The following is a 25,059-nucleotide window of genomic DNA, read 5'->3' on the forward strand; positions in this document are numbered from 1 at the left end:
TGCTGCCTGGAGATGCTGATCACTTAGTCATCCTGCTTGGAGGAAGTGACAACACCTATGGCCGGAGCAGGCATTGTTTCTGGCATCTAAGAGCACGGGCTTTCACCTGCAGGAGGTCAGAAACCAGTTTGTGGTGGTAGGCTTGTATACACCAGTCAGACAACAAACTAGTAGTCAGTAGGTTTTCTAGGGGCACCTCTAAGGTGCACTCTGGGTGCACATTAATAAATCTGTGTAGGAAGCTGGCTCTGTATATACTATACCAAAACGAGGTATAGTGGATCCCTAAAGGTAGGCAGAGGTAAAAGTAGATAGCACCCTACTCTCCATTTGTGGTAATGTGGGCGAGCAGTAAGGCTTTATCAGGGGGTAGTGTTAAGCATTTGTTCTAAACATCAATCAGCAAATGTCACACTCAAAGACTGAACTCAGACCAATTTGATTTGTATAAAAATATTATTTAGTTACATTTATTTTCTAGAAACAAGCAAGCCGGGTACAGGTAATTGTAAATGGTACTTTTCAAGGCAGGTTGAATAATACAAGCAAGCTAAATGAAAAGGGCTGTTACGGGTTTGTAAATGCTTTCAATATAGTGGAAATGACTGTTAGATTCCTTTACAGATTACTTTACGGATTACTTTTTCTCCTCAGTGTGATATGCCTAGATATAACACTGGAACATTTCCTAGAGAAAAGGCAGGTAAAGCAGTTCAGTTATTTGCAGTTTTTCAATGTTTCATGCAAAACCAACTCCACACTTAGAACATTTTTTGGGAAAAAGCAGTCAATGCAATACTATGGAAGGAAATTGATTTATCAGTTTCCAGGTAAGTACAAGTTTGTGGTATTCTGGGGTTAGAACCAGGGTTCCCCAGGGTCGAGGATGCACTCTCAAAGCACCCTCAGCAGCACTAGGGATGGCGGTTGCACAGTGCTGAGGCCCAATGTTAACCAATGGGGGATAGGGGGCCTCCGGTTGGTGGCTGCTCATGAGCAGGCCATGGAGTTGTGGGAGCAAAGCTCCTGGTGTTAGGCTCGGGGCAAATGGGGATCGGAGTGGGCACCCAAAGTACACACGCAGCGGCGGCAGGGCGCTGTTTTGGCGTCGGGTGCCCCATTTTCAATGGGGAAATCTCCGGTTGCAACGAAGACTGCAGTCTCGGGGACGAAGATCTTCTGGAGGTGACCACCAGTTGGAGAGGTAAGCTGGGAATCCTGGGGATGCTGGGACTCCGTCGGTTGGGCCACCCAAGGCTGTGGGGCATTGGGTGTAGGGGTGTCTTTAGTAATCAGGTTTTCTTAACAGCTCCGGTCACGGTTAGGGGGGATCCTCCAGAAAGGGGCTGCAGGCTTCGCTTGGAGATTCGAGGCAGGTAAGAGATTACCAGATCTCAGGTCAGGATCGCCGGGGAGACCTCCTTGTGGTGTTAGGCCACTCGAACTCAAGCCGTAGGCAATGGGTGCAGAATCATGGATTTGGCCAGAGTCCGTGGGTGAGCAAATCCAGTGCTCACAGGAAACAAAGTCTTTCTTGTGGAAGGCAAGGCAGGGCAGATCCTTGGGGTTCTTGAGGTTGCTGGCTGCAGGACACACCAGGATTTTGCTGGAGCAGGGTTGAGGTGGGGACAGGCCGGTAGGGCTGGGGAAAAGTCAGTAGGCATCCTCCTCCTCTTAGTTTCAGCACAACTCTTCTGACCTTTTTCTCATCATCATCTTGGTCGGTTCTTGTCTGAGGCGGCAAGGTTCAGGGTTGCCCCTAAATACTAGATTTAGGGATGTTACAGGTAGGGACCAAGGTGTCCCTTTTTTGGGGTGGGTACACACTATTTATGCCACCCTCCAGTGGGGGGTGGGGGGCATTTGCCTCACTCTGGTTGGTTGGGTCCCCCCATCTGCAAGAAGGCTGGGACTGAGTTGCGCTTCACCTCCCCTCCCCCACCTGAGGGGTGGGGTTGGCAAAGGTGGGCACACCTCCCTTACTTGTTTTTTCCGCTGATTCGCATGCCCAAAGTGGGGGTTAGAACAGGTGGGGGCCTGTTACTGGAAGCAGCAAAGGCCTGGGGAAGCTCACAAAGGCGGAAAGCCTTTGAAGCTTCCCCTTTATGGACCTTGCCCATCCTGGGGGAGGAGGCTTGGCACCTTGTCCGAGAATGTGCATTGTTTCAGACCCCCCCCCCCCCCTCCCCCCCCCCGAGAGCAGCAGGCTCTCGACCCAGGGGTCCAGAAACATGTTTGGTGTTGGCAGTCTGGACACTAGTGTTAGGTCGTTTTTCAGGGGGCATCTATAAGATGCCCTCTGTGCATTTTTCATTAAATCCCACACTGGCATCAGTGTGGGTTTAATGTGCTGATAAGTTTGATACCAAACTTCCCAGTTTTCAGTAAAGCCATTATGGTACTGTGGAGTTTGTAATGACAAACTCCTAGCACCATATACTCTTAATGCACTTACTAGGTGTAAGAATTGGCTTAGACACTGTAGGGGTACAGGGCTCATGCACCTGTACCCTCACCACTGGTATAGTGCACCCAGCTAGAGGGGTGGCTGACCTATGCCAGGGCAGTGAATTGGGCACACATGTCAACTCTTCACTTTGTTCTGCACCAAAACACACAACCTACAAAGGCAGTGTGTGTGTGTGTGTGTGTAAAGGTACAGGCCCTTTAAGGGTAGCACAATAAGTGCTGCAACTCTTAGAGGTCTTCCATGGCCACAGTGCCCTTGGTACCTGTGGTACCATTTACAAGGGTCTGACCAGTGGCCAAAGACTACCAATTGGGTTTTGTTTTTAATGCAGTTTAGAGAAAGAACATAGGCACATTTAGTCAAAGTACATCAGCAGTTTAGCAAAAAGTGGGGGTAACCATGCAAAAAGAGGGCACTTTCTTACAATCTGTAATTGGAATTAGTGTAGGTATATTAAGGTGAGATGTTTGACATCAAACATCCCAAGGTTCCTTGAAGCCATCATGTAGCTGGAGAACTCTTATTTACCAGTGTCCAGCACATGAACTCAAAATGACTTCCCTGTCCACTTATAACATCTAAAAATCGACTTGGATATCACAGGGGCCTATCTGCTCATCCAGATATGGCCTTCTGTAGTGGTGACTAACCTATACTGCATGAAGTGTCTGTAAGGATGGCACACAGGAGTGACACGCAGCCTGCAATGGCAGTTTTCAGGTTGGCACTGAGGATTCCCTTAGGCTGACAATACATGCTGCAGCTCCTAGGGACCCTCTCTTGAGTCTCCTTGCCCTAGTTACCAGGGGTACAGTTACCTCCAGACTCGGTGAGGACTGATCACCTCCTTCAATAAAGACTCAAGACTCCAGAGAACAGCGCGCCTGTCCACAAAAGAAGATCAAGAACCTGCCAAACCAAGGAACTCTGCTCCAGGACTGGCTTCTGCAACCGCCGTCCAAGACCCATGTCCAGAGGACCTACTGGTCCTGAAGTGGTCCCCCAGCGGTCCTGACCTCCAAATCGAGGGTGTCCCCTCCAAGGTCCAGTGTACACTCCTGCTGCCTTTTCACGACAACCCAACCCCCCCCCCCCCCCCCCCCCCCAACCGCGACCTTCCAGTAAGGAGAAAACCTGACAGACACCCCTGCAGCCTCAGGCCCTGTGTCCTTTTGACCAGTTCCAAAGGTGTCAAGACATACACATGCATACGAAGTTACTAACCAGGCTGTTGGCTTGCTGACAGACGGCTGCAGCCCAGGCTTTTAAAAATTTCCATTAAAAAGCATTGGGCCTCCGACGCAGCGTAAGCACTCTGCACCCGGATGCCCCTAAAGCAGTTGGTGGTGCCTTGAGTCCTACTTTGTCCTCACCTAAACCTCAAGAGATCTTCATCCTAGCTTGGCATTGGCCTGCCCATGAGCAGCCTCCACCCGATGTGTCCCTAGTCCCCTTTGACTAGCTTTGGCAAACCTGCTCTCTGCACCCTCCCTAGTGCCGCTGGTGGTGCACCTTGGGTGCAGAATTTAACATTGGGGAAACTTTGTTCTACCCACAAAAGGACCACACAAAGTCGTTTTACTTACCTGCAATTGCTACCTTCGTTTTTCCCATTGGATTGCATGGTGTGGCCTTTCTCCGAAAAATGTTCTAAGTGTTGACTCTGCCTTGTATTGCAACTTCGTGTCTACAAAGGATTTGTCCTGCTTACTGATGTACTGCACTGCCTAAACTGTTATCAGTTTTGCATCAAGCTAGAAGAGTAACTGAAAAGTAACTATAAAGTAACCTGAAGTAATTTCACATATTCTAAAGAGTTTACAACACGTTTCACACTGCAAAGTAACTTGTATTGTTCTACAAAACCAGTACCCATCGTATTTTGAAAAGTATTACTGCTTTGAAGGCATCACTTACGTGCATCTAATACATTCTGGGTTCAAGTAATTAAATAACAAAGTAACAACTTTATTTAAACAATTGCTCTGGATTCAGTCTGAGTGTGACATCATTTCTTGCCTGAGTGTGAAAAATAAATACTTAAAACTACCCTCTGATAAGCCTGACTGTTCACCCACACTACCACAAAAGAGAGTAAGCTACTTTACCCTCTGCTATATGCTAGGAATCCACTACACTATGCACACTATACCTCACTTTGGTATAGTATATAGAGAGCAAGGTTCCTACACTTCTGCAATAAAAAAAAAATATTAGAAGAGTGGCACGCTTTCATATATTGTATTCATTTTCAGAAAAGAAAGCCATCTGGACTACAAAGCTGAAGAATTTAAAGAATGAATGTGCTGCCAGGGTGAGCAGATGACAAAATTAAAACTCAAAAGATGGCACCTGTGTATGCACTCCATTTGTTAAATATTCTTCAGCTTGAATGCACTATTTTAGGTGCTGTAATGAGCCGCGGCCATTATAACTACCAGTTTGCTACTTTTATTTGATAACATTCTAAATTAAAAGTGTCCCTATGCAGACGTTTACTATAGCTATCCTTCTCAGTTTCATCTTTTGCCTCACCTATTATTGTAACGTATGCACAAATACTACTATAGTAGTGCCTGCAGAGCTAGGAGTAAGTGTACTAGGGTGCACTATCCAAAATTTTTTTTTTTTAAAAAGCTTCTTCGCATAATGCAATATATTCTAGAATGAATAGGTGATGGTGTCTTTACTTACAGATCTTTTTGTACTTCAGCGTCATCAAATCGTCGCCCTATTAGGCGTTTTGTAGCATAGAATGTATTTTTGGGGTTAGTCACTGCCTGTCGTTTTGCCGGCATTCCCACCAAACGCTCACCATCTGCTGAAAAAGCTACAACAGACGGGGTAGTTCTGGCACCTTCGGCATTTTCTAATACCTGAATAGGGGATGGAGGACAAAATTAGTCCTGAAAAGTGCTTTAGCAAACAAGGGCAAAACAAGGCAAGCAATAACTTGAAGTTACCTTTGCTTGTTTTCCTTCCATCACTGCAACACAGGAGTTGGTAGTGCCCAAATCAATACCAATCACAGCACCCTTTATTGCTTCAGAGCTGTTAAAATAAAAAAACAAATTAAAAATAAGCTCAGAGATGTCAAAACTCTAACATACATAATCCAGAGAATATTTACAAATATCAGTGGAAAAGACACTGCAATGTCTAGCAGGATTAGGTTCTCTAAAATCTGGGAAAATAATAAGCTTCACTGCCACTTTCTTAAATGAAAAAAATAGGTTGATTTGTGGAGAAAACATTTTTTTAAATAGAATTTCCATATCCTCACAAAACACACAATATGTTCAAAACCAAACGTTATCACAATTGTTCCCAAAAAAATCAGCATAATTCCTCTAATAAAAGTCTCTCTCATTACGGTGTTGGCTACTGCTCCAATTAAACAAGCATAATGCTTAGTAAAGTAAAAATAAAAATGTGGTATGTCCCTTTGTATAGAAACACTATGCAGAACAGATGCTTGGTACCAACTGCAAATAATCCAGGCATCACCCTAGGTTTAGTTTGTGTTGAGGGAACTAGCCACACCAAACCATTTTTTAACTTTATATTTGAAAAAGTGCCTCAGGTGGCAAAGATTACGGGTAGCTTCACTGTTAAGCTAATGCCCGCAAGAGATCTTAAAAATATTAGGTCTACCGCAACTAATAGAAAATCCGACCCATTTAAGGAGGACATACCCTTGACGGGATTTGCACTAACCGTTCGAGTTTAACACCTGGTACACCCATTACCCAATCATGGTCAGATCACAAGCTGGTCCCATTCAACACACCAATTAGGCTTAGGGTTGAGGCTAGGTACAGTACAACAATGTTGTCATAGTTGCAATAACGATGTGAATGTTCAGTCAGAAATTTGAGTTTTTGTAAATAGCACTTTGAAAGTCTCTATGTCTAACTATATTTACAGTAGAAATGACGATTAAATGCCTACAAATCACATCATACATCATATGAATGTTACTGCAATACTGCACAGCAATACAAGAAAGCAGCACCTATAAATGTTATATATTCCTTGTGTTCAATAACTAATCACAAACACCCGAAAACTTTGAAAGCAGGAAAATGAAAGAGGATACTAATGAGCACTACTGAGTGATATGGGGCAGGGTCATTGAGTGTGAAGTCAATGTTAAAGACATGGCTAAAAAGAAAAAAGATTCTGCATTTTACACATTCAGGTAACTGAATATATAAACATGCACACACCTCAAATGAAAAATAAATGCAAGCTAAACTAATCAAAGGGAAATGTACGGTTTTATCTTATGAAACCTCAGTTGGCTGGGGGAGTGGATAGATGAGTAAGATGCTGGATGAATCTTAAGTCCGCTTCATGCCCTATACCCCGTTTATCCTAAACATCGACATGCTAATTATATCTGGATGGTACACCAGGCACTGTGGGCATTGCCTAACTCTTGCTGCTCCCGATAGCGAACTCCCGGAGGCTGCAGGAATGCTGAAATCTACGAGACCCGGGGGCGGCCTTCCCCATGTAGGGTCTCACGGCCTGGCCCACACTGACAAAGCTCCCCAGGCCGGGTACTATAATCGGACTCCCCCACAACCCCCTATCAATACATCGGGCGCTACGCCAGCCGAGGCTGGCAGTGCGAGGCTGGGACCACATGGGGGAGCTGCGCGGACCGGGCGTACTGACTACCCCGCTGAACAAAGTCCAGCTGGAACACCACCAGAAGCAGCTGACCCTACCTAGCCTGTGACCCGCTGCGGGGGATAACTACACGAAGCCTCAGTCCAACGCCGGAGCAGTGCTGAGAGATCTACTGACTGGTGCCGGCCCTGGACCGGTCAGCTGCTCCAAGAAGCCCTCGCAGCTGGAAGGAAACGCCTGATCCTACTGTAGTGTTGCGCCTGTGACCCAACAGGCGCACAACGTGGTGGTCATGTGACCCTTAATTAATAAAGTGGGTCGCGCACGTACGTAAACCAGTAGGGGCTACTACGTCGCAACTAGTAAAGCACACCACTCGGCTCCCGTGTAATTATTTCCCCCACGGCCCGTGATACCGCAATCCTAGCACACCTGTTGCCGGTCGCGCTGCTGCCCCGGCAACACAATAACTGGCGACGAGGGTGGGCGTGCCCTCGCTGGTGTGGCGGCCGCAAGCTCTGCCATCGGCTCGCGGCGCTCATGCCCCGGCGTGTGCACGCTGTTGTCCCCGAAGGCGGTGTGACCCCCTGGAGCGCCTACAACTCGGCGCGACGAGCAAGGAGGCGCGTGTTCACCGGCGCGAGCCTTGGAGGTGAGAAGAAGTAGCGCTGCCCCTCTCCCTACTCATCGCGAGTTACACAGGAGGCTCTGGCCTACCGGCCACGTGCTGCAGGCCCTAATTTCAAGTGAACAGGCTGCACACAGAGGCATCAGGCCCCCTGGACCCCTCTGGAATCAGGGCAGGACTGACAAACAGGAGGGGGATAAGAGAGAGTCCAACACCCTTGAGCCACACAGCAGAGTCTGGGTGGAGGGAGAACACCTGCAAGAGGGGTGGAGACCCCACAAAAAACACAAAAATATAAGAGAGCAAGCCCATGCCCCGGCCCATCTAAGAAAAGGTACGCAGCCAGCAGTGGCTGAACTGAGTGCTGGGAACCCCGGCAAGCGGAGTGAATCCACTAAGCATTGGCAAAAAAAAAAACAAAAAAAAAAAACAAAAAAAAACACACGCTCCAGGGAAAACCATATCCAAGAGGGACAGTAAACCTTCGTGGGAGGCCCGGCAAACAACGTAGTCATCAGTTAAGGCGGCGACCATGGCCACGATACCCCCCATAGAGCCCTTCATCGTTGAGGGGTCACCCTCATCGCTGGCACCCAAATGGAAGGACTGGGTGGATTGCCTACTCATTCTTTGAGGCCACTACGGTCCATAAGGACCAGAAAAAAGCAATGCTGTTACATTTGGGGGGGCAAAGACATCCATAACATCGCTAAGACTATAGTAGAAGCCACGCCCAAGAACCACCACACACTGATAAACTCCCTCAATGGACATTTTGAACCCATGGCCAATCAAGATTATGAAAGGTTTATATTCAGGCAAGCGCGCCAGCTCCCAGAAGAATTGCTAGACACGTACCACGCCAGGCTTAAAAACCTAGCGTCCACATGTGGTTTCCCCGATTAAAGAGATTAGGGGACAGATAATTCAAGGTTGCGCTTCTACCAAACTCCGGTAACGGATACTTGAAGAATCCAGTAAGCCCCTCGCGGACATACTGACCCTGGGGCGGACCAAAGAATTGTCGGAAGCGCGGGCAGCACATATGGTAGCAGCCCTCCAAGTACCTGTGAAGGCCGAGCCAGTGAACGCCGTAACGACCAAACCCACGACGAGGTGGGTAAAGAAGGGACCCGGGACATCCACATCAGGGCAACCCAAAACCTGCGGATATTGTGGAGGCTCACCTCATCCAGCGGCTGAGTGTCCTGCCAAAGGCAAGAGATGCTCAGGGTGCGGACGGTTTAACCACTTCAAGAAAGTCTGCAGATCCAAGAGATACCGCAAACCCCGCCAATTGGTAAATGCCCTGCCCGAAGGTGAAAGAGGACCCAGTGATATGGACGACGAAGAGAAAGAGCGGGTGGTGTACAAAGTCCACATGATCTGCACACAACCTGGAAGGTGCGACGCTTGCCCCAGTACAGCATCCAAGTGGGGTCTCAAGACGTCAAGGCAGTGGTCGACACCGGCGCCACTATCATCATGGCGTCGACCCCTACACCGTACCATGGATCCAATGCCAGTTCTATACCCCTCGACCATCACCGTGTTCGCTTACGGTCAGGACACACCTCTGAAGATACGAGGACGATTCCGAACGTCCATATCACATGGTGCCCAATCCATCACCACCAGCGTTTACGTTACCGAAGATGGTCAAGGAATGCTCTTGGGGTGCAGAGCCGCCGAGGACCTGGGAGTAGTGACGTTAGACTTTGGGGTCCACCAGGAGTCCGTCCAACATCTCCTAACTGAATTTGCAGAAGTATTTCAAGGGATCGGAAGGTTCAAGGGGAAAGAGATACACCTCCACATTGACCCCATCGTCCAACCACTGGCCCTGCGGCACCGGCGGATAGCCTTCCACCTGCGTCCCCTGGTCGAAGAAGAGCTCAAGAAGTTGGAGGCCACTGGTGTAATCCAGAAAGTGATGGGCCCCACCCCGTGGTTGTCCCCGATCGTTGTCACCCGAAAGCCCAAACAGCCGGGCGCGGTGAGAATTTGTGTTGATATGAGGCTTCCCAACGTCGCCATCAAGAGAGAACGCCACATCACCCCCACGATAGACTATCTCATCGGGGAAATGGCCGGAGCCTGCTGGTTTTCCAAATTAAATCTAAGGTCCGGATACCATCAGTTAGTGCTAGATGAGGCGTCTCGCACCATCACAACCTTTGACACATGTGGGGCTCCGGAGATACACCCGATTAAGCTTCGGAGTGTCCAGCGCGACTGATGTGTTCCAAAACATCATACAGGAACTCATTGCAGAACATAACACTCGCCTCACGCAGGTACTCAGACGATTGCGGGAGGCGGGCCTCACCCTACACAGGGAGAAATGTGAGTTGCGACGAAGGAAGCTACAGTTCTTTGGTTACACGTTTTACAGGGACGGAGTCAACCCTGACCCCGAAAAGGTCAGAGACATAAAGGATACCGTCGCCCCCACCAATGTCACCGAGGTCCGCAGCTTCCTCGGTATGGTGAACTACTGCGGGAGGTTCACCCGGGATCTTGCCAACTTGACCCTACCATTGAGAGAGCTTACCAAGGAGTCCACCCCCTGGAAATGGGGTCCTGACCAAGCCAAGGCGTTCGAGGAAATCAAAGAGGCCCTGTCTGAAGCCACCACAATCGCATTCTTTGATCCCAGAAAACTAACGCTGGTTGCAGTGAATGCGGGCTCCATGGGCCTAGTGGCAGTGCTGTTGCAGAGACAGAGCCAGGAGGACTGGGCCCCCGTTTGCGGTAGCAACGGACCACAAGCCACTAGTAGAACTCACGGACCACAAGCCACTAGTAGCACTCTTCTCGGGGACCTCAACTAAGCCTCTGCCTCGGATCGAGAAGTGGATGTTGCAGCTCCAAAATTACAATTGCAAAGTGGAGTATCAGCCCGGCTCTCGGAATCCGGCTGACTACTTATCTTGACATCCCCCAGCTGCCACGGTCTGAGAAATGGAGGACGTGGCCGACACGGAAGAATGTTAGGTACGTCACTGCTTGCTCCTGTCCGATTCCCCTTTCCATGGAGAGCCTCCGTGAGGCCACCAGCAAAGAAATGCCTATAACGAGCCAGAGCGGCTCTACAGAGTGGCAACTGGCACAAAGCCAAGGAAGAATGGAGAGGTTTGACGGCCAACGCACAACGGATCATGGACAGCCTACACCACGTCAGACGAGCTGACTGAAGATAACACTGGGTGCCTCCTAAGAGGACACAGGCTGGAATCCAGACGTCGTTAACCGAGCAGGTTGTCCATCTGGCACACGTCGGACATCAGGGCATCGTCAAGACTAAGTCCAGACTCCGAACCAAGGTGTGGTTCCCGCTGATGGACGAACTTGTGGAAGCCACTGTCTGGTCATGTGCGGCCTGTCAAGTGACGGGGAAGACACCCCGACCTGCTCCGATCATGGTAGAACCACGGCCAGCAACTCTGTGGTCCCGAGTCAGCCTAGACTTTGGTAGCCTTCCGGGGGGGGGGAAAATCGGGCCTAGCCACCCCCACCAATGCAGCGCTAGCAGAGTTCAGGGGACGCCTTTCTGCAAGGCTGGGCGAGGTGATACCGGAGGAGGTGGCCCTTTTGACTGCCACGCTCCAGGATACACAGACGGGGAGAAGACACAAGGGTTTTTAAATCAGGCCCAGGTTGTTCCTCCCCTTTCCCTCAGCCCTCTTGAGAGACTCTGGGTTTGCTGTGGAAGACCTTCTGGGTCCGCCTGCATGGGGGCTACTCGGAGATCGAATCTTTTCCAGGCCTCACCCTTCTACCCTCTATATTGGATTCTACTGCAACAAGTGGACTGCTCGTAGCCACCAGTGGGTTATTCTCCGCCTGGGCGGTGCCGGACCGGGCGCTCACTCGGTGGTACCCGGGGGCTCTCTGAGGCGCAGCTTGCCTTTGGAGCCGGGAAATATCACCCGCTCTGCGCTAACAGAGTTCAGTGGAAACCCCTTCAAAAGACAGGGTGAGGCGCTCATGTAGGAGGAGGCCTTCATCCCACCTTTGGCCGAAATGCTCCAGAGAACACAGAGGTGAGGGGACGACACAAGGGTCATATCAGGCCTGGGTTGTTCGCCCCCCCTCTTCCGCGCTCTGGATAGACTCCGGGTTTGCTCTGGGAGCAGCATGGAAGACCTTCTGGATCTGCTTGTATGAGGGCAGATCGGGGACCGAACCAGTGCCAGGCATCACCCTTCTATTCTTCATACTGGATTTCATTAAGACATGTGGATTGACCAGGCCACTAGCGCTCGACCTGCCACATCTACAGGCGCGCTGCCCTGTCCCTCTGGTGTCCCTTCGCAACGGGTGCCGGGAGACTGATATCGACTAAGGGGGGCTGATTACCTTCACCGGAGGTGTGGCTTCTTCTGCTGGCGGTCACCTGTGAGTTATTCCTCGCCATAGTTTGGGCAGTGTCTGACCGGGCGCCCATCCGGTAGTTCGCGGGTATCTCCACCGAGACCCGGCCTGCCATTTGGAACCCGAAAATATCATCCACTCCACTCCACACCATACATACATACTACTGACTTGGGCTCGGACAGGACCCTCCCCCCCTCACATTCAACGGATCATCTGACATCCCTTTGAGCCACTGCGACGCAGTGCACCACACCGGGTATGCCCAATGCACAACAACTAGCCATGCGTCGCCTTCGATCTGCTGCCCACCAGGTGGTGGGGCCTCATGACACTGGGGAGGGGCTCGCCCTCCAGAACAGAGAGGCCCCCAGAACCTCAACGCTCCGATCTATCAGCTAAGCTAGACTATGTCCTAGCTGCCGTGGAGAATGAGACTGCTCAGAGGCACCAGCAGGTGCATCCGAAGAGGATGACCAGCAGGCAATAGGAGACAATATATTATGCACTGACAGCAGGGAAGCACTTAGCATTCTGCCCGGTGGCCTGCACAGGCATATGGTTGCAACGTTATCCCTCCCCTCACTTTCCCCCCTGTCTTTCCCCTCCCTTACCTATCGCATTCCCTAGCACCAGTGAAGAATGGCTCAGCACTAGACCAGACACGCACATCTCTCGATACTAGGATAGACAAAGTACTATCAGACTTTACACTTTTGAGAGCTGATCAGATACGAACTGATCAAGTGCACGAAACTGAACTTGCACTTTCAGACCTGCAACCCAAAACTCGCAATCACACTACTACCCTGCAGAATTTGCTGGACCATGAGTGTACCCTTGAAGATAAACTGGACGACGGAGAAGGCTGTTAGCGCCGTAACAATGTGTGAGTGATTAGCCTCACCGAAGGAACAGAGGGGCAGGACCTGGTAGGTTATGGGGAGAACTGGCTGAGAGCTGCTTTCACCGGGTGCTCTTTCCCCCCAATTTGTGGTGGAACGTGCACACGGAGTTACTACTCTCAGACCTCCTCCTGGAGCTAGTCTACAACCATTTCTATTCATGTTATTGAACTTCAGAGACAGAGGCACAATACTGAGGGAAATCAGGGAACATCTGGGGCCCACAGTTCAGAACGCTACAGTCCTGTTCTTCACGGACTACACTGCCCAGGTACAAAAGCGACGAGCCTCCTTTGGTGCTCTGAAGCACCAGCTGCGGGAACTTAATCTGCGCTATTTTTTGCTGTTCCAGGCTCGGCTGCGGGTGGTAAGGAATGGATCCTCCCGCTTTTGTGACTCGCTATCCGACGCTTGGGACTGGCTGAAGGAGACTGGATTGGCCATGTTATCTAGACCGCCTGATTGTTCAACTTCCAGACGGGGCAGGCGCGGACACAGTAGGGGTAGAGGAAAATGCAGACCTACTCCACCAATTATTGCCCCGGAACAGATTTTGACCGAACGTCAGGAGGCGCTACACGTGGCGGCTGCTCTTCATAACACGAGATCGCCATCAGCTTCCACGTCCAAGTCCGGAGGGGACGTTGACTCCTTACCGGCATGGTCTGCAGACTCACTAGCTTCCCTGTTGTCACTTGCAAGACCTCGGACATTCTCATCTGACCGTCCGAGTAAGCTTTGTATCACTAACTTAACCGGCATACTCCCCATTAAGTAATAAGCCAGTAGATTACCTACCCGCGATCTGATGATTTAATACATGTGTCCACACTACAACATGCACACACGATAACACTCTCCTCTTCTCTCAGTGTTATCTACCCTGGGGATATGCTACACGACTTAGCTTCGCACTCACCTGCCCTTTCCAGATTCAAAGTCTGTTTGAGCATTAGTTGCCATGGTACGGCACATCTGTTTGGGTCAACTCCTGTTGGGAGTTCCCTTTCATGCACTTCCACAACTTAGACTTGAATTTTTGGTTTTCCCTGAATAGTTTGTTATTCCTAGAGACTCGCTGCCACGCCATGAGCTCTTATATTCAATGACTGCTCTGCTGACTGAGTCCCACCACTACAACCCTCCATCATGACCCGCGTTAATATCACCTGGAACGTAAGAGGTATTCACAGGCCCTCGCGTAGATATTCCATATACGCGTATATACAGCGTAGAATCACTGGCGTTGCCCTACTCCACGAAACACATTTGACAATCCTTGAAACTGCTCGGTTGCAACACCGCTGGCGGGGACAGGTGTACAGTACTAACTTTTCCCTGGCAAGGGGCACATTGATCTGGGTGAAGGCGGGGATGGATGAGGTGGAGATTGACACAGAGGGTCGCTATGTATTCCATAGGGGTAAACTTAATGGGCAGCCTCTCTTACTTGGTTCAATTTATGCCTCCTAAGTTGAGCAGAGCACCTTTCTTTCCAGCCTATCTTTTGTATCATCTCGCTGGAGCGACATCCCATGGCTCCTGGGTCGAGACCAATTCAGTTCTTGATGTCTCACTAGACCGTTCTTTCCAACCCCTTACACGCACTGCAGCATCATCTAATGCACAAGCTCTGTGCAATTGGCTCCGGCACTGGTCCCTGTACAATGTCGGGCGCGTACGTAATCCGGGCACCTGTATATACTCCTTCTACTCACCCGTCCACAACCTGCATGTGCAGCTGCATCGCATACTGGCCTCATCAGCACTGCTTTCCTTAATCGAGGATACCGAATATCCTGGTCGCCAACATTCAGATCATAACCCCCAGCTCATGACGATTAGCCAGGATTGGAGCCCCCTCAGATCCCTACCTGGTGGATGCAACCAGCTGCGCTTGAAGATCAAGCCTTTCGCAGATCCTTGGGAACGGCACTGCTAGACTATTTTGAACAAAACGTCGGACATTGCTTAGGCCTAACACGGAACAATCGCAAACAGCTGGATGCTTCCCTGGGTGCTCTTGAACAAAAACTGTTACTAATCCATTTCAGTCACCCACTCTCAGACTAAATCACGATTAGACGCAATGCAGGCAGATGGGGTTGAACTCTTGGACAGGTTACACTGTCACAATTTCTTAGCTCATTCAGCACGCGCACACCACATTGAACAGGGCAGGTAAACTACTTACCTAATACGACAGGATCATCCTCAACGTCCAATTCATACCATACGAGATAATTTGGGATATTTGCGATGCACTCAACTTGACATTCACGCAGCCATGACTTGCCATTATTCTACTCTCTATGCATCCAATATGCATGGGAACTCCCAGCAGATATGCACCTTTTTGGACTCAGCAGAATTGCCCATGTTATCCCTTTACAAGCAGCTGGCGTTGGACTCCCCTATATCAGTTGATGAGGTGCGGGAGGCACTATTATCATTGGTGTCGGGGAAGGCGCCAGGACCGGACGTGATTCCTGCAGAGTTTAAGCCATATGCGGATACTTATCCCGCACCTGCATGCCCTTTATAGCTCTGCGATAGATAATTCCTTGCTGCTGCCCTCCATATGTACAGCCAATGTACTCTCTTTATTGAAACAGGCAAGGATCCCACAGCCCTGGCATCCTACAGGCCCTTAGTGATTTTAAGCAGATTGTACATTTCTGACGAAGATTCTAGCATATCAACTCATGCCCTGCACTCCCACCCTGGTCCATCCAGACCAGAATGGATTTGTCCCTACCCATAACATCTCCCTCAATCTTCGACGCTATTTCAAAGTGGCGGTATATGCCCCGCTGCAATGGCCTCGCTGTGTTGCCTAGTTTTAGACCTCTACTCTCTTGAGTGGGATTATCTTTTGGCAGCTTCACCCAGATTTGGCATTGGGACCTTCTTTATTGGTGTGGTCAGACTACTTTACAAACACCCAACTATTCGTGTAAAAACAGGTCCTCACATGTCTGAACCCATAGCAGTGGGTTGTTGGACCAGACAGGGCTGCCCCTTATTCCCTCTTCTTTTCTCCTTAGCAGTGGAACCACTCGCTGAATATGTCCGTACCAGAGTTGATATGGGAATTCTCCTTGGGGATGACATGCACACAATCTCTTTACGCAGACGACATTCTGCTATATGTGAGAGATCTCCACTCCATTGCTCCACGCTGGCTCGGGCGCGGTCATCGTTTGCCAATGTATCCCGACTGCATGTCAACTCATTGAAGTCCTCCCTCTTCCACTACTCCGTGACCACCACAGACCCGGGATACTCAGAGCGGTGCCCCAGTGGAATGGTGTGTTGACACCTTCCGCTATTTCAGTAACAGCATTTACCGTAACAAAACAGACCTTTTTGATGGCCTCATCAATAAAGCAACAACCGCTATCCAGTCCCAAATTACCTTTTGAAGTACTCTCCCACTGTCCATTTCTGGCAGTCGCACTCACTAAAATGGTGATACTTACTCGGCTTCTCTAGGACTTTACAAACCTACTTCTCTACATTCCTCCCACCTTCAACAAATTTGAAAAAACAATTAGTTCAAACAGTTTCCATTAAAAAGCATTACCGACCCGGCGGGCAGGGTGGCCTCACCGTTCCTAACTTTGAACATAATTATTTGGCCGCTCAATTGCAATGGATTGCCAGGTGGCTGGCATCCTGTCATCTCTCAGACATGGCCACTCTAAGCTCACCTAGATCACATCTCACCCTCTTACATCTGTTCAATCCATGTGTGAAGCCCAGGGACAAAGACTCCCAGTTACTCTGTGGCCCATAAATGTTGCTGTATAAGCCCATTGATCACCCGCTCAACAAAGCCATACGCCTCCTCTATTCCTCTTGGGGACACCGAGGGACCAATAGATTACCACAGCAGCAGAGCTACATAATTGGGACACAGCTGGCATTCGGGACACTGGGGATCTCTTCAGGGACAGTATCCTTATCCCATACACCAAGCTTGTCTCGGAGGAGGGTTTCCATTCGAGTTATTTCTTACTGCACCGCACCGCACTTTCACTGCAACTCTCTCGGCGAGATGGGGTAACCAGTCCATAGAGCCTCCCGTGCACCGCACGATTCAATACTTACACATAATGGGTGAAAGGGGTCACCTGATTCGGTGGTTCGCACCATCTCGCCGTCAGCATGCTGCAGTTTCACTAGGCCCCTTAAGACTACATTGGGAGGAAGACTTGGGACGTCCTTTAACCGATACAGAATGGACAGCTACCCTGGAAAGCACCCCTCAAATACCTCGCAATGAGTGCTTTCGCAAAGTTCAGTTTATCTTTCACCAAGCATACCTTACCCCAGCCACAATTAATGAGTACTTTCACCGCACGGACTCTACTTGCCCTAGATGTCATTACTGACGCAGACGTCCCACACATGCTGTGGCACTGCCCGCTCTCAATGGATACTGGATTGAGGTGGCTGCCACCCTTGCCCGCTGGACTGCCAGCGACATCCCTTTCCAGTGGGGGGTCTCTCTCTTACATCTATTCAATAGAGGCAGGAAATATAGAGTCACTTCCAGATTCTTGGACTTGGGCCTAGCAACCGCTAAACATCTAATTACCAAACGGTGGAGATCACCGGCGGCTCTACATGCAGTATGGTGACACCGCTCTTTGCTGAACTGGGCAAGAGCGGAGAGCGTCGCCTTGCGTACGGAAGACTTACTGGGCCTTTGCAAATTCCCCCTGGCCGACAGTTGGGAGGCTATTCTAGCGGATTTGCATAAAGTAGACACAGTCCCTGTGGATTCTACCGTGGGGGAAGGGGAGCGGACTGTTGTAGCATCATATTTGGGAATACTCCTTCATCCCTACATAATCAGATGTATATCTAGGGCAGATCTCTACCTCCAAGTTAGCGAGCTAGCTTATATACACACACATTACTCACGCACGCAACATACATGTGCATCGGTACCAGATGCAGTGTGACGCAGCAGCGTGTCACTAACAGTTAACCCCCCCCCTTAACTTACTTTGTCTTCATTCTGGGGAGCCCCACTCCCACTGTTCAAATCTGTGATATGACATTCTTGGATAATATGCATTTTCACACACCACATGGTGGCACGAACACCACAATTGATACAGACATAAGACCCTCATTTAAAAAATGTATTACACTGTATAAACTAGGCCGCTGCAAAATTCTGTTTAAGAAGAAACCAGTGTAGGAAACTGGCTCTATATACACTACACCAAAATGAGGTATAGTGTGTATAGTCCAGGTGTCCCCAGAAGTAGGTAGAGGTTAAAGTTAGATAGAACCGTACTCTTTATTTGTGGTCGAGTGGTCGAGCAGTAAGGCAGTATCAGAGGACAGGGTTAAGCATTTGATGTACACTCAGTCAGCAAATTAATTGACACACTCAAGGACTGAACTCTCGACCAATTGTTTTTGTATAAAAAATATACTGTTTTATTTTTAGAACCGGGCAAGCCTGGCACAGGTAAGCATTAAATACTTTACAGAAATAAGTTGCTGATTGTAGAACAGTTTGAAAATACAATAGGAATTGTACTTTGTTTGATTTACAGGGGATGCAGTAGATTGCAATACTTAGCAAATACGTACATTGAAATGAATAGGCTTTTTCAGTAAATTACATGCAAGTTACTTTTTCCGTTACTTTTCTAACTCAGTGCTGGATACCTAGATTCAGCACTGGGACATTTCCTGCAAACAGGTACGTAAATACGTTTTGGTTATTCGTGCGATTTCTAAAGAGTAAAATTTAGTATCTAGGGGCACCCTGAACCTTCCTTCCTCAGATCCAGATTCCGAAAGAAGCAAGAAGATCAAGAAACAAGAAGACCTGCCGTGCAGCTGCTAACAAGAGGAAGACACCAACTGCTTTGGCCCCAGCCCTACAGGCCTGTCGACCCTCAAACCTGCTCCTTCTAAACCCCGGCGTCTTCAGTGGTCAGCAACCTCAAAAACCCCAGAGGACCTGGCTGCCTTGTGACTAACTGGGACCCCCACAAGCAGTGGTACTGCTCAAAGCAAGTAAAAAGCCCCTGGCATCAGCCAGGAACCGCGACTCCTGCACACTCTGTCCACTCCGGCACATGCCGGGCTTGGCGGGTGCAAAGACCACAAGGACGTCCCCCCGGCGACTGTGACCCCGAATCCAGCACCCAAGGACCCACCTCGACGCTCCCGACGCCTGCAGCCTCAGAACCCCCTCCAACCGCGACCAGCTGAGGGTAAGCTTTCCCGACGCGAAAAGACACCCCTGCACCCGGTGCCCTGCGGCCCCCTGTGCCCAACTCCTGGGTGCCTACCTATCCTCCAACTACCCAACTTATCTCTCAAAGTGGTGGTCGCACCTTTAGAATCTTCGTCCGAGCTTGCAGCCTTTGTTCCTCCTGGAGCTTCTCCACTGAAATCCATTGAGCGCCAGACGGCTCAAAAGCACACTGCACCCAGCCGCCAGAGTGCCCCTGGCAGTACAACCTCTACTCTAATCTAATCTACTTCCCCACTTGCCCGGAGTAAGTGACCAGGAGCCCAGCTACCACAGCCGCGTGGCCTGCTAGCCAGCAGCCACCAACCAAGGGCCCCCTGCCTCCCATAGGATAACATTGGGCCTAACTCACTCTGCACCCGGCTGCCCCTGTGCCGCTGAGGGTGTAACAACTGTACCTACCTGACCCTGGGAGATCCCCGAGTCTATGCCCAGAACCTTAACCCTGCCAGTCGAGTACATACCCAAAAGCCAATAACTCTTCTTCCATTGGGAAACATTGACTGGTTTCACTTGAAAATTCTTCTAAGTGTCGAGTTTTGAAACTTTAAAATATTCATCTTAAATCAGCCGAATAACGAAAACGAATTTACTCACCTGCTATCAGGAGAGATCCCAGTGCTGGATCTTGGTGCCCAGCACTGACCCTGCAAAGTAATTACAACCGTACTTACCGCTAACTTGATTTTCCTCCATAGGATAACATTGCCTGGTTTTTGCCAGAAATTATTCCAAGTGTCGATTTTGCAAACTTACAAATATTCGTTAAAAATCACCTGTATAACAAAAACGCATTCTTTCAACTGTTTACTGTGCTGGATCCAGAATCCAACACGGAGTTAGAAAAAGTAACAATAACCCTACTTACCTGCTATGTGAATTTCCTCCCATAGAATAACATTGGTGATTATATGTGAAAAAGTTTAAGTGTCAACTTTTAAAATACAATAATATTCCTTAAAAATCACAACTGTAACCAAAACGTTTTTATTCAACTGTTTACAGGAGATGTCTAGGATCCAGTCCTGTGGTAAGAAAAGTAATCTAAAAAGTAATCAATTGCATTTAACTAGAAATTCCCATTGAGCTCAAGGTTATATTGTGTTTGAAATTGTGTTGCCTATTGCAACAACTATCTATTGCATTCAAAAGTCTATTGCCTATTGAAAGTATTTATCTAAAGCATCTCATTCTGAGAAAGTATATTTTGATACCTATTGTTGGTTCTAAAATAAAACAAGCATATATCTTTATATACAAACCACTGGCCTAGAGTTCAGTTCATGAGTGTGTGAGACCATTTCCTGACTGAGTGTGTACAACAAATGCTTTACACTGTCCTCTGATACTGCCTTACAGTTCGACCAGGCTACCACTTTAGAGAGTAAGGTTATATCTAACTTTAGCCTCTGCCAAACCTCTGGGGACTGTGAACTATGTGCACACTGTACCTATTTGGGAACAGTATATACAGAGCCACTTTCTTACAACCCTAAATACTAGATTTAGGGGCGTTGCAGGTAGGTAAAGGACAGGGACCAATGGGTCCCTTCCCTGGGGTGGGTACATCCTCAAGATGGCGGGGACTCAGTTGTGATTCGCCTCGCCTCCCCCACCTGAGCGGTGGAGTTGGCAGAGGTGGGCACACCCCTTTCCCTCACTTGTTTTTCCCACCGGCTCTCCCGCCAAAAGTGGGGGGTAGAACCAGTGGGGACCAGTTGCTGAAAGCAGCAAATGGTCTGGGGAGGCTCACAAAGGCGACATGCCTTTGAAGCTTTCCCTTCGTGGACACTGCCCATCCTGAGGGAGGAGGCTTGGCACCTCGTCCCAGGATGTGCATTGTTTCAGTCCCCCGAGAGCAGCAAGCTCTCGACCCAGGGGTCCAGAATCATGTCTGTTTGTGGCAGCCTAAGCAGCCACTCAGTCAGGTCACTTGAAGTTGGTAGAGTTTCAGGGGGCATCTCCAAGATGCCCTCTGTCGTACATTTTACATTAAATCCCACACTGACATCAGTGTGGATTTAATGTGCTGAGAAGTTTGATACCAAACTTCCCAGTTTTCGGTGTAGCCATTATGGTGCTGTGGAGTTCGTAATGACAAACTCCTAGCACCATATACTCTTAATGGCAGCACTGCACTTACTGTGCCCAGGAATGGACTTGGGCACTGTTGGGATTTGGGCACATTGCACCTGTACCATCACCACTGGCATAGGGCACCCAGCTAGAGGGGTGACTGATCGATGCCATGGCAGTGATTTGTGGGCATGGCACACAGGGATGTGTGCCATGTCGACTCTTCACTTTGTTCTGCACAAAGACATGCAGCCTGCAAAAGCAGTGTGTGTGTCAGGGTACAGGACCTCTAAGGGTGGCACAATAAATGTTGCAGCCCTTAGAGGTCTTCTCTGGTCACAGTGCCCTGGGTACCTGTGGTACCATTTACCTGGGGCTGACAAGTGGCCAGAGATGCAAATTGGGTTTAGGCTTCAATGCAATTTTAGGGAAGGAACATAGGCCCTGGGTACCTGATTAGCAGGAGCCCAGGGCACACTCCGTCAAAGAACAACCGCAATTCAGCAAAAAGTGGGGGCATACCATGCAGAAAGAGGGCACTTTCTCACAACAAGTGCTTAAAAGAAAAACACATTTTAGTGATAAGCATTCAGACTATATCTAGTGTAAATATTTTATATGTATCCATTAAAAAGGTGCAATGCTTATAGTACATCTCAAACATAATAAATATTTTGACACCATGAAGCCGAGTGACTGCAATAATTAAAAGCTACATTGGCTCCAAAGCAGCCTTTATGTTTGGTGATTAACCACTGCACACATTTCAGGTAGCAGGCACCTTGATGAGAAGGCATGTTTCTTCTAAAGTTCTCGGCTATTTCACAGCTCAGGAGCCCTCCTCTCCACCCTCTGAGTGGGCTCTGAGCCCCAGCTATGACAGTCTTACTATGAAAATAAGCATTTGCAATGCAATAGGTCTCGCGCATTTGTGAGAGTTTGAGCTATTGGCATTGAAAATGTCAATGCCTTTTATGCATGCGTTTTAAAAACTTGCAAGCGGTCGTAAACACGCACTTTTCTACTTATAGTCGTTGCTTACGAGAACCAAGGCTGGCAGTATCTGCGCCTCGTTTACTGCCAGACTTGCTTGTCATAAGCAAGGACTACAAGTACAAAGGGCCTCATTTAGGAGGCCCCTTGCGCCATCGGAACGTCTCTTTGTGACGTTCCGTGGCGCAGAAGCGTGATATTTATCAGACAGCACGGAGTCACTTTTTTGACTTAATGCTGCCTGATAAATATCAGTCCCTTTAATGCAGTGTTCTGCGTTAAAGGGGCATGCATTGGGTGTTGCTGGGGACGTTCCCAGCAACATCCATGGCATTATGACACTGCCCCAGATTAACGAGAAATCGTACATCTGAGGCAGTACCAAAAGCTTACGCCAGGGGAAAAGGACAGGAATGCGCCGTATCTTATAGATACGGCGCATTCCTACCCTTTTCTTTTGCCGTAGGGAAGCGCAGCAGGAAGGCTTGCTGCGCTTCCCTACGGCAAAACCTCATAAATGAGGCCCAAAGTGCTTATTTGCACACCACTTTCAGGTTTTCAAAACACATAAATAAAAGGTATTGTCATTTACAATGCCAATAGCTCAAACTCTCACAAATGCGAGACCTATTGCATTGCAAATGCTTGTTTTTCCTGACTTGCTTTCACTGTCTGGCTTTGCTGTGCTCTGAAGTCTAATTGGGTGGAGTCTGCGTTATTTATAAAATTGTATATATAAATAAATGCACATAAAAAAGCAGACATATTGGGTGGAAGTTTATCTAGAGGAGGTCTTAAAGGCTCTACCTACCCCTCTGCTGTTGACCCTGTGAACGCGGATGCTTCTCTAACCAGCCCTGCTTTTTAGGAAGAAAAGGCTGATCCTGCCTCATAGGGTCCTCGAACAGAGTGGAGCCTAAGGAGTAACTACTGTTCAGTGCACTGACATTATCTTGGCATACATGCCAACCCTCCTGATTCAAGCGGAAGACTCCCAATTTGAGACCTAGTCTTTCGTCTCCCGATTCATGGTTTCAGAAATCCGATTTTAAGGAATCTGCTGCTTGTAGACAAGAAAGCACGGAAATTATTTATAACTTTGTTAAGCAATTGTTATCTCGCATCTTCAGCCTGCCCTAAAGCCACATACGAGCCTCTATCACAGGTATAACACAAGCCTCTGCAACCCCTGTGGTGCAGAGTGGCCCCCTAATCAAGCAGGGCGCCCCAATCGACCATGGTCAATGAATATTTGTGATATATGGGGCCCCTCAGCACATTCAAAAAGGGGGGCATAATTTTGTGTTACGCCACAGGCATCTGTAGGTTTAGATGTGGGGTATGGTATGGACTGATGCACGGGCAGGCACTGATGGTGGCATAAAGTGTCTGCTTATGTGCTGGCCATGCCTCCACTTGGCAGGATTCAGGTGACTAGGAGTGTTCCGACTCATCCGTGTGTCCTGCTGCTGTAGCCTACCGGACTGCCTGGAGGTCTTCAATGCGCTGTGACATTCAAGCACTTGTCACCCTCTCTGACAGCCACTGTCTATGCTCCTGCCAATGCCACCCTACAGAGGCACACTATCTGTTGTGAGGAGCCCACATGTGCCACAATTAGATCTTTCTTACCCTGCTGCTTCCTTCCAACCCAAACCAACACTCAAACCTGCTCTGCTCAGAAATCAGACAAAAAGAAGTTGCACGCCATGCCAGCCCTAATCAAGAAATGTGCACTCTAGAGCTCTGAAGTTTTCAGAACCCATTAAACAGTCACACATTCCGTGAAGATGTATTCTGGTATTCGTAATCCTGAATTGTATACATTGGACTACGAGTACCAGAATGCAAAAGAAACATGCTGACCAACCGGCCCTGCAGGTCGGGAGCTGGAACAGAAAGTGGAAGCGCAGCAGACCGAGGGATCCAGGCCAGGGTTTGCCGCCCGCCAGCCGGGCGAGGTGTCACTTGCACCTCGTGCACATTGGATGAAAGTTTGCAGCCGGTGCGGCCGAGGGAGAGACACACTTGTCTGCGCGCCTGGCACCGAGAGAAATCACCACCGCCGCACGGCCACACTTCAAAACAACTTCCTTCACCGCAGGAGCCCGTGAGGCAGAGAAGGAGGCTGGCGTGAGAGAGAGCCGCGGCGGACCCACGGAGCAGGTCTGTACAAGGATGTGTGAAGAGTGTGGCTGGAGGCTGCGTGGTGCCCTGCGCCCTGGTGCGCACCAGCTCTTGTCCGGGTGGAGAGGCGGATATTGCCTCAGGGTAGCGCTGCCAGCTTGGTGGCTGCAGACGGTGGCAGACCAGCTGCCCCAGTACACATTGGCATTGATGAATGTACGTTTTACATGCAAACTCTCTTCACTTCAAAGCACTTCGTGAACAATACGATTCTCTTGTTTACAAGGCTAAGCAGACAGCGTGTTCAGTGAGTGAGGGGACTCCCATATGGCAAAACAGCTAGCTGAAGCGCTTCTAGACACTACCAGTCCGACCGGAATGGTTCGAATAATTGTCATCTTCAACACAACTCTGCGGTCGTGGTTTGCTTATCAGACGCTCCTAATTTTGACGGATTTAGAAAATTAGGTTCAGCGAGAAAGTTCGCTTTTTTCACATGAAAGCAGTTTGTCGACTGCGGAAACAGATTAAAACAAGCAAAACAAACCAGTGGTGC

The 25,059-nt window shown here is 49.1% G+C and overlaps 1 protein-coding gene across 1 annotated transcript in view; it reads right to left on the bottom strand.

Moving 5' to 3' along the window:
- HSPA9 (heat shock protein family A (Hsp70) member 9) overlaps positions 1 to 25,059 on the bottom strand; it is a 369,556-nt gene that overhangs the window by 296,486 nt on the left and 48,011 nt on the right. Inside the window, exons 3-4 of the mRNA XM_085617883.1 lie at positions 5,434 to 5,521; positions 5,165 to 5,346 (exon numbers count right to left, since the gene is read on the bottom strand). Of these exons, the coding sequence (XP_085474009.1) occupies positions 5,165 to 5,346; positions 5,434 to 5,521 (270 nt within the window). The remainder of the gene's footprint in view (positions 1 to 5,164; positions 5,347 to 5,433; positions 5,522 to 25,059) is intronic.

Source organism: Triturus cristatus, chromosome 7 (assembly GCF_964204655.1).
Source record: "Triturus cristatus chromosome 7, aTriCri1.1, whole genome shotgun sequence".
Taxonomy (NCBI): domain Eukaryota; kingdom Metazoa; phylum Chordata; class Amphibia; order Caudata; family Salamandridae; genus Triturus; species Triturus cristatus.